This window comes from Dicentrarchus labrax, unplaced genomic scaffold (genome assembly GCF_905237075.1).
Source record: "Dicentrarchus labrax unplaced genomic scaffold, dlabrax2021, whole genome shotgun sequence".
NCBI classification, from domain to species: domain Eukaryota; kingdom Metazoa; phylum Chordata; class Actinopteri; family Moronidae; genus Dicentrarchus; species Dicentrarchus labrax.
This window is the reverse complement of record NW_026136711.1, coordinates 16,339,861-16,350,841: the sequence shown is the minus strand read 5'-3', so window position 1 is coordinate 16,350,841 and position 10,981 is coordinate 16,339,861. Positions and strand designations below refer to the sequence as shown.

At 39.8% G+C, this 10,981-nt stretch overlaps 1 protein-coding gene across 4 annotated transcripts in view; it reads right to left on the bottom strand.

Annotated features, from left to right (window-relative positions):
- The window catches only part of cpne5b (copine Vb), a 116,908-nt gene continuing 105,927 nt past the window's right edge, over positions 1 to 10,981 (bottom strand). For all 4 annotated transcript variants that reach the window (XM_051413875.1, XM_051413872.1, XM_051413874.1 and 1 more), the window contains 3 exons: positions 7,041 to 7,098; positions 6,323 to 6,396; positions 1 to 4,123 (listed from right to left, as the gene is read on the bottom strand). In XM_051413875.1, coding sequence (XP_051269835.1) covers positions 3,932 to 4,123; positions 6,323 to 6,396; positions 7,041 to 7,098 — 324 coding nt within the window. In that variant the 3' untranslated portion in view covers positions 1 to 3,931. The remainder of the gene's footprint in view (positions 4,124 to 6,322; positions 6,397 to 7,040; positions 7,099 to 10,981) is intronic.

Genomic DNA, 10,981 nt, shown 5'->3' with positions numbered 1-10,981 from the left:
AACTTTTATAAAAGTAGTCATTTTTTAATTAATTTTCAGTTAAGGCAATCCAATACAAAGCATTTCACAACCCACCATATGACAATAATCATGTACAATAAAAACCCATTTAAAGGAAAGTAGGGAGTCATGCAAATCAGGAAACTCAAGAGATATAAACAACAAAGAACTGTGGGATTAGACAAAAAAAATAAAAAAATAAAAAAGTGTCAACTGTAACATGCTAATTAGCTACAGTCTTTAACCACTGGTGAGACAAGAAATGTTTGGAGAACCAGGCACAAGAGAGAAGAAAACAGTCCACAGAACTTACTGCCATGTTTGGCAATGACATGCATGTAATCTGGTTGGGCTGGTTCCTATTTTACAGATGGGAGCACTGTGGGTAAAACACTCTGCAATGTACCCCAAGAAAACATGCAGTCGATCCATCATAATAAATAAAATCAGGGCTTTAAGAGGAAATGAAGTCATCGTACTGACAGTGATGACGGGAGAAATGGCTTGTCATACAAACTCCAAAAATAAATAAATAAATAAATATCTTCAAAACAGTCGTTTTCCCAAAAATATATCAAACATATACAATAAGCACTCCTCTCAAGAATAAAGTGCTGTTGGGATCTATATGCAAACCAGCTGTTACATACACTTTATATTCTAATACGAGTCCACTCTAATCTTTTCACTGTTAACTGTTTCCTCTCTTACACCACACAAAGATTCACAAATAAATTGCAATTTGCCATATTGACCACCATTAACTAATTTTCTTTCCTCCACCTAAGAGCCACACTAATCCACCTAAACTGCTTTCCAAAACAGGACTAAATGAGATGGAGTGACTGCCTTTCACATTATTAAGGCCTTTATTTTGCTACATTAGACATTTGAATAGAATATTTTCAGCTCATATTAATTCTGCTTCTGCATCACTCTGTCAGTTTGAATGGAAAGGACACCTTTTAGAGCCTATTATACTCATTGTAGCATTGTTTTAGCAATTGATTACTCTACAACAATAAGTGGCGCATCAAGGTAGTAAACAAAACAGAGTGAGACTGGAATAATTATACTACAATAAGAACAATGGCCATAGTGAAAGAGTTACACTGCAAGAAGTAGAAGTAGGAGTTAGAAGCACTTTCTGTCCATGATACAGCTGCTAGAGGCTCTGTGAGGCAGCACAAAGTTGTGTTTTAAGCTAAATACTAAACATGCTAACATACTTACGATGATAATGCTACTGTGCTGATGTTTAGCAGGTAGCCAATTTTCACCGTTTTACTTTAGCATGTTAGCATGCTAACATTTACTAATTGGCACGTAACCCAAAGGCTGAGGCTGATGGGAATGTCAGTTGATTTTTGGTCCTAAATAGATTTCAGGGAATCACCACAGTCATTAGGATACATCCCCTGGGGACAATGAAATTGAACCCAAGTCTGAATCCAAATTTCAGTTTCAGTGTTGGACTGTCCATCATTGTCATCCCTACAGCTTCACTGCTAGCGTGGCTAGAAAAATCAATAAACTAGGTAAATGAAGGATCTACATCCCATGAATATCCCTTTTTTATGCAGCATGTGTATGGCTGCTCTCAATCTGAACCTTTCTACATCTACTGCATGAGCAGGGTGTCCTGTTCCTTTTATAACTACATCATTACCCTTTCTACTTTAGGCTTTGTACTAGAAAACAAAACAAATCGGAAGGAAAAATTGTCTGCAGCTTGAGCAAAATTACTGTGTGGTTTGTTAGATGATGGGCATGATGGGAGACAAAACGTATTTCGAGTGATACATTGTATTCTGTACTTTTTTGAAAAACGTTCTTCTCCTTGTGTCTGTTTTAATCCTACTTCTCCCCCACATCATATTCCTTTTAAATGTTGTCATTTTTAGAGTATGATCGCACTTTTGTAAAGCAACACATCATAGGACCATCAGGAATTGTAGTTGGATCATTGTGCAAAGATGCATCTCAAATTATAAGCTCTGTTACTGATGCGGTAAAATTAGATTTGCTACGTAGAAGCCAGTTTCTTTTTGTTTCTTCACACTAAACTGACGTCACAGATGGTAGGAGGATACAGAAAACTAAGATTAGCACAGAAGAATCCCTCTTTACCCTTTGGTAAAGACAGATTGTTAATGTGTTTACACATGAAAGAATTACTTATGTAGCCTACTGAATGCAATGAAATTAATCCCATAACTCTGGAGACCACTTGTGAACGGTCTCCCACCAGAGACTTGTAGCACACTGTGGCAAGGACTGGGCTGTATTAAATGTAAATCTCCAGGGAGGAACTGTGTGATCGTACTCACTCACAGTGTGAAGTCTGTGGTGACAGAGGTTATGTGGCTGCTGATGCGTGGCCACTGGGGGCTTACGGATTTGCATTAACATGGGAGTCTCTGGGTTGCAGAGGTGGTATGTTTGTAATAGTATAAGAGCCGGATTAACCCACTTTTGGGCCCTGGGGCAAAAGATGATGAGATGAGATATAGGCCCTAATTAATCACTGTGTCCCTGTGGTTTTCCCAAGTCATTTAACATAAACCAACCAGTGTTCCTACAGTGGAGTGTCACAGTTCCCCCATGTTTGAATGAGTGATATTGTAATTTTCTTACCTTCTGTGTATATTGTGCTTTAGTGATATATATTACCAAAAAGGGGCAATTAACCAAATTACCACATAGTAATGTGGAGCAGTTGCCCATTTTGCAAGTTTGGTGGCCCAGCTATGATAGAATTTATTACATGTTTGGTTATATTTTGTATTCTTTATTTATTTGTCCTGTTTCATGGTCCGTCTTTTCCTTATGTGGTATTTTGTAGTTACTGCATTACAAAACCAACCAACCAAAACAACTTTTTTGTCTACTATAAAAATAAAAATAAACAGGGGCAGGGGATGATAAATTGGTTGATGTTGTTCTTGTACATGCTTTCCGATGGGAATTTATCCTTACTTAATGAGACAATGACAATTGCAGATGCAATACAAAGATATTTGACTTGCATGAATAAACTGGGTCCTTTCTTTAGAAACAATATATAGCAGCACTCAAAATGATTAAATATGAGTAACCTGGTATCAAAGTCATAGTCTTGTCCTTGGTATAGAGACAGGTTGTCTTGTGCTTTTTATATGCAATCACTTATAAATACTTGGTGACCACTTCAAAATGTATAACGTTTCTGACAGATCTATCACATGTCCATGCCACTCTGAATAACATTCGAGAATAAATATATTGGGGAATTAAATTCTCATATAACATGCTCTTATAAACATTTACCTAATAAAGAAGAGAAGATGTGACACCTTATGGTAAGAAATGCCTGATTAATGTTCAATGTAATAAATTGTAAACTACACACCTGTAGTTTTTCCTCCATCATAATTGATGCAGATATGGAGATAATCCCCAAATATAAAAACTAATTCCAGAAGGGAAAAGGTGCCTAAAAAATATCACTGTAATAGGCCACACCAATGACTGACGAGCAAGGCTTAGGTCAAAGTTCACATGTCCTGATACACTTAGAGAAACAACCACAGACAGGCACAAGTTTTAACCACAACATGACCTTTTTGAACCAACCTGCTGTCAAATCAGACGTGAAACAGTCACTGCCTCTGTGTTGATATAAAGGCTGTTACCAATGAGTCTCAGAAAGTTTGCAGCCTCTCTTTAAGAGAAACCAGACAAATTATTATATTACAGACTAAACCGGAAAAAAAACAACCCAAAATGCTGCTCCAATAGTCACTGGGAGGATACGGCACAAAATTCAACACCCATTTCCTGGTGCGTCAGCTCCTGTTTGCCCCACAAAACAGGAGTCAGAGAGTTCCCTCTGAACTCTGAGTGGCTGCTGCATGCTGTCAGTCCTCAGTGAAAAGCCAGGGGAAGGGCTTCAGATCTGCGTGTGGTGGTGTGTGTGTCCGGGCGGTGTGTAAGGAGGTGGTGCCGGGTTGGGTTTGATCCCCCGGCTCTTCATGTAAGAGATGAACTGGTCGGGGATCTCTGCTAGCACGTCTTTTGCGAGCCGAGCCATGCTTAACACATGGTTGCCTGTCCGGTCCATATAATCTCTGAAGGGAACAAACTGGGGGAAAAAAGAGAATAAAGTCTAATATCACTTTGCTTATATGCTGTAGTAACTTGCTCATGTGGATAAAGAATGTCATGATTTGACAATTAATCAGAAATGTTAAACTTTTTCTATTTAATAGAACGTTGCACAAGATTTGACAACATACGGTTTCCTCTGTCTTATACCATCTAGGCGTTTTGGATTACTGTTGTAGTGATTCATGAAAAGCTCTAAATACCTTTTTGATAATGTACACAAGTAGGTTTTGGGAACAGGGTGGTACACTGAATGGAGAAATCCAGAGAGCTCATGTTTAAGCCCCCATGTTTGTCAACATTTTTCAGATCCTGCAAGCTTTAGGATGCTGATCTGTCACTAATCCTGTGCTCTGGCTTCCCTCAGGAGTGAGAGGAAATAAATGAGAGAAAGTGAAAAGTTTTCCTACTAGGGTTTGATAAAAGTACATTGTATTTTTCCATCCTTTGTATTATTTGTCAAAGCACATCAAGGTTTTCCCCAGGTATTTTCTTTAGCAGAAGTGGTAAGCAACCAAATCCCAGAGAGAAGTCTCATCAAGTGAGTCAATTTAGTTAAACAACAAAACAAAATAGCAAAAACGAAACAATAGTCATTAAATACCATGAATTGCATTACAACGTACACTGATCAGCCATAACATTATGACCACCTGCCTAATATTGTGTAGGTCCCCCTTTTGCCGCCAAAACAACCACCAGACCTCTGATGGTGTGCTGTGGTATCTGGCACCAATACATTCGCAGCAGATCCTTCCTTTAAGTCCTGTAAATTGTCTAGTGGGGCCTCCATGGATCGGACTTGTTTGTCCAGCACATCCCACAGATGCTCGATTGGATTGAGATCTGGAGAATTTGGAGGCCAAGTCAACACCTTGAACTCATTGTTCTGTTCCTCAAACCATTCCTGAACCACTTTTGCTTTATCCTGCTGAAAGAGGCCACTGCCATCAGGTAATACCGTTTCCATGAAAGAGTGTACATAGTCTGCAACAATGCTTAGGTAGGTGGTACGTGTCAAAATAACATCCACATGAATGGCAGGACCTGAGATTCCTAGCAGAACATCGCCCAAAGCATCACACTTTGATGCCTTCTTCCCATAGTGCATCCTGCTGCCATGTGTTCCCCAGGTAAGCGACACACACGCACCCGGCCATCCTCAAGATGTAAAAGAAAACATGATTCATCAGACCAGGCCACCTTCTCCCATTGCTCTGTTTTCCAGTTCTAATGCTCACCAGCCTTTTTCAACAGTTTGAGCTACAGTAGCTCGTCCGTTGGATTGGACCACATGGGCCAGCCTTCACTCCTGATGTGCATCAGTGAGCCTTGGCCGCCCATGACCCTGTCTCCGGTTCACCGCCTTTCCTTCCTTGGACCACTTTTGATAGGTACTGACCTTTGCAGATCAGGGACATCCCACAAGAGCTCCAATTTTGGAGATGTTGACCCAGTCGTCTATCCATCACAATTTGGCCCTTGTCAAAGTCGCTCAAATCCTCACAATACCCATTTTTCCTGCTTCTAACACATCAACTTTGAGGGCAAAATGTTTACTTGCTGCCTGATATATCCCACCCACTGAGAGGTGCCATGATAACCAGATAATCAGTGTTATCCACTTCACTATCAGTGCTCATGTTATGGCTGATCGGTGTATGTGCATATACAACTTTGGGTAACCCAGCACACCATCTTTTGCGTACTATTCAGCCACTTAACTCTTGAGTTTTGATGCTACAGAAACAGAAAGACGCTGAGTCGATTGAAACACCCTAGCACTTCTGTAAATAAGACACGTTTCATAGAGTAATATCAATTTTTTTCAGTGTAATTCCCTTCATGGAAATTCACAGAACCACACAACACACTGTTAAAGTTGTCATTGCCAACAGATGGTGTTTTGTCAGAAACAGACGTTTTAATGTCCCAGCAGAACTGAGGTAACAGTATGAATGTAACACAAATGTAAAAATATGACACAGTACGTACTGTGTAAATCAGTGGATGCCTATAAAAAGTGATCCATATCTTGTGGCGAAAGACTGAAATAAGCCCAAGCTTGATAAATATTTATTGACAGTATTGTCGGTTATCTGGACATGGCTGCTAGTCTCGATATCTGCAGTGAAAACAGTCAAAAGTTTTCTTTCGTGCTTTGAAGTGCAGTCACCTGAACAATGTCTCTCTCTGCCAGTTTCCCCCGGGATGAGATCCTGATGTCATCACCATCCAGCTCTACCATAGCTGGAAGATACAAGTTCACACACATGCATGCACAAACACATACACACACACACACACACACACACACACACACACACACAAACATAGTGTGAGAACGAAGCAAGGACAGCTGCCTTTAGGACAAACACAAGGCTGATACACTACTGATGTAAAGGTTTCGTTATCATAAATCATATTAATCCCATACATTTGATGCTTTAGCATCACTAAAGGAGAGCGGAGCCGTACAGCTGTAATCTGTCTTTATTGCATGTCTAATCAACTAATAAGTTCTTTATTGTAGCCTCTGTGCAATTTAGCATCATCTGCACTAAACACTGCAAACCCAGCAATTAACCTCAGCCATTTCTTCTTCAATTATGCTTGCATCCACCTACGCATTCCCTTCTCTACGGACTCAAATTAGTTTGTACAGTCATTTTCTCTCGGGTATTTCTCTGAATTGGTGCCAGAGAGGTTAGCGCTGACTGTAATAGACTGTGAGTTGTCTGAATTAAAATGTCAATTCTTAGCTCATGTTTTTATCTGCTTAACTGACTTGACACTGCTGAAGTTTTAGAAGACGTTTTCTTTATTATTACCTCTTGTATGCAATAACCATAATATTTAATCATTCAGTAATGCAGCAGTTAAAGTCACCGTACCGTCAAACTCCGCCTGACCCACTCCAACTATGATGATCGACATGGGAAGCTTGGCACCCTGCAGAGAAATAGAAAACAGAAGGCAAGTGAAACAACATTTTTTTTCTTAAGAAACAACATACACATGTACACATTTATTTTATTCAGAGAGAGGAGAGAAGCCTATCCACATCACCACTGACCTGTAGCGCTCATTACTGTATATCAGACATTAATGTTCTGTCTCACCCTTTAACTACCTGAATGACCTTTAAGTAGAGAAAAAAGAGTTTGAGTTTGAGATGTTAGGAAGTCAGAGAAACTGGGGAAACAGGGACATGCTTCAATAGAAACTTGTTTTTGTCACTGTTTTCCTTATCCTAGATGTTTTATGTCCCTGAATCCAATTTTCTGTTGTGTGAATGCGCTCCGGGTCTTATCTTGGGTTGACAATTTGTGTTTGCCCACTGAATGCTAGTTATCAGGCTTGGGAGTGGAGATTAAACTCTGACAACACTAACAGCATCCCCAGAGATACTGACCCAACAGGTATGTAGTATAAGTGCTAAAGCTGTTTTTGATAGCTAAAAAAAGCAATCATCTTTTTTTATTTTATCCCCAGAATTCCCTGCCTGGATTGACAAAATGCTGACCTGCAAAATGAAGCGTGTTTGACATTATACAGGTAAACTCGGGTGGTTAAGGCTAAAAAGACATCTATTCACACGGAGGGTGAAAAAAAGTGACACATCTGTTGGCAGACACCTCGATAAGGTCTAAAATGGCAGGTGTGGCATGGTGGCATTTGTGAGCTGGGAGAGGAGGGAGAGGGAGAAGGTGCTAACGTCAGTCAGTACAGCGACCATCCTCAGTCACCCGCCCTGCCACTCCCAAGCTACGCCTCAAGTCAGCAGTTCCTGTACTGTGGTTAACTGTCTCTAAACAAAAGCAAGTGGGGATCGGAAATATTTTGATATTATGGTATATTGGCTTTCGAAGTAGTTGTGATGATATGGTCCTGCCATTTAGTTATTAGCAAAAAATTCTTCAAATGGATTTTGGAGAAAATGTAATTTTAACAACAGTCTACAGCCATGCTAGTGGCTTTGTGAGGCTTTGCATATGTTTGCTATGTAAAGATATACATCAATATCAGTTCTTACCAAACCAGCCCTTGTTACCCATATGATTACACACTGTATGTTGCTGTACATCTTTTACTTCAAACAGTTAATAATCCAACCAAAACACCTTCTTTTATTCTCTTAGAAAAAACAGTATTTGGCTGTAATATATGTGATTTTCTTTACATGCTGCTTGAGTGACAGTGACTGCATTGCACTCTGACCATGTTAGTGTCTGTTGTTGTAATTTCCAGATAAATGGCAACATAAATGCTTGATGCAGAACCTGCTATTATGTGCAATGAGTTTTCTGCAGTCACATATTTTCACAAAGCAGTTATAACAAGTGCAGTTTTATCTCTGGGACAAGTCAAACGTATTGAGGAAATCAGGCAACCTCTTTTGCCACGGGGTTGAGAGCACCTTCTGTCGACACCACCTCAGCTGCAGCTCAGCTGCAGCACAGCAGCGCGATTATCAGTGTTCAACACAACTCCTGTCAGTGCCTGTCCTCCCACGCACATGCTCACACAAACACTCACACTTACAGACATACATGCTTGTGTGTGTGTAGCTGAAGACATGCGCACACATCAGAACATCAAATGCCACCAAAAATAACCTGGCAATTCACCATGCCCCACTTTTACCATCCTCCTGTCACCCTGACTGGCAGCCGAGATCCAGTGTAATGAGACAATAAAACAAAGCGTCAATCAACACTCATTACTCCAGCAACTCACTTTGGAAGTGCTGCTTAAATCCAAATGTCATTTATATGCATGCTTTGATGGGCATGTGTATGTTCTTGTGTATGCGGCTCTGCCCACACACACAAACAGGTTCATGGATGCATGTTTTTGTGAGGTGTCCTGTCAGCACAGGGCTCACCTGAGTCACTAGACAATCTCTCATGGGCTGTCTCAGAGCTCAGCTCAGAGAAAAGCTTAGGGCAGCAGATTGAGGACACTTGAAAAACAGCTACCACTGAATGCAGATATGAACTGTTAATGGCATTAAGAGTGGCACATCCAGAATAGTCCACAGCATCAGGAATACTCAGCGGCGGTCATATACAGTTCTCTGTCTTTCACATGTTGACATACTGAACTGTGTTGAAAAGGACATTAAGTTTCATGTAAATGAAATATTTATACGTTTCAGAATATGTTGTTGATCTCTGTTAGCTTTTGTTTCTTTACTGGCACTGCTTGAATTATTTTACTTTACTAACTTTGATCTTGAATAAGTTTAATCAAAGAGCACATACCTCTGCAGAGACAGCATAGTTCTTCAGATTTGTTATGAATATGAATTAATTTTAAATTTCTTATTCCATAGCCTAATTTTCCACACAAATTTAGATACCCTGCTTATTAACAGCACAAGCAACAAAAAACCCCACAGAGGTAACAACCTTCCGTAAGCAGTAATTGCCAATTAAGAGACTGTATTTAGTCACACATGTACACAGGGCCCTGCATTAGTGAAGTGACTCACTATTGTTTAGTGAGAAGATATGGCTACTGTTTTAAATGCGGCTCCTTTATGATTTAAATAAATGTCATTAATAATCTAACATGCACAAGAGCACAAGAGCAAATGTGTAAAGAATAGATTTAATATCTGCCCCTGTGTATGCTTGAATCTGTAGCATGCCCTAACTAGCTTACTAATGTTACCTCCATACAGTTTTAGGGCCAAGGTTACTTAAAAAAACCAAATACTAGCACACCCAATAGTTTTTTCCCACTGTGTAGGAGCCGGTTTTTGGACGCTGGGTCCAGCTCTTGGCTTCACTCCCTAGCCACCGACTTACTTATAAATATGAACAATTGCACAAGCTAAGCAGCCAGAGATTATGTTAGGACAAAGGAACAGTCTGGTCTTACATTTCTCCTTATCATACTTAGAATACTTGGAGTAGATATATGTTTACACTGAAACACAAGAACAATGCCGTTGTTATTTAGCCTACATATAGACTTCTATATAGATCAGAAACTGGTGAGAATACTGACTTTTGAGCTGGGAGATGCAACTTTAGCCCCAGTGTTTTTGGACAATATCATTTAACAGTCAAGAAGATGGCATTTCCAGCCAACTCATGGAGCTTAATTCCCTTGCACACTACAACTGATAAAATCTGGCAGCAACAGTTGTTATTTCAGCCGGCAGAACTGATGATTTACAGTTAAAAATGAAAAACTTCTACTGTTTGAAATGCATGTCTGAAGCCTTATTTATTAAAAGATAATTGCCACCATTATCACTAAAATGCATCTGTGTTTGATGTAGATGTGGCAACAGCAACTAAGGGGACAGGGCTTTGCAATGGTTGTATATTAACTGAAAGTGAGTGAAAATGTAGAATCATGTCAAGATCATGACACATATACAGAACAATTACCAATAAAATGTTGGATCCTATAAGAATAATTTTTTGAGAACAGTGAATAGTTAATACAGAGCGAGGCTATGTAGCCTGTTCTAGTCAAGTAGAAGACTGTACTTGTTGCTGTTGTGTATATTGAGATGTTTTTTGTTTTCTTGGTTCCACTAGGTATCCCATTACCTCTTACATAACCAAGTCCTGCATCCGATACAAAGTATGAACGGAGGTAATATGGCTGTGAAGTGAAGTACTTTTGGTGGGTCCTGGCATTGATACAGAGATGAAGCACAAAGCACTGACGGATAACAAGTGGAAGATGAGAAAGGAAAGAAATCAAAGGCAGCGATGATTTTCTTATAGACTGAATGCGGTGACAGGCGAATGGAGAGAGCAGATGAAGACAAAGAGATTTAGATCTGTGAGAGGGAAAGAGATGGAGAGAG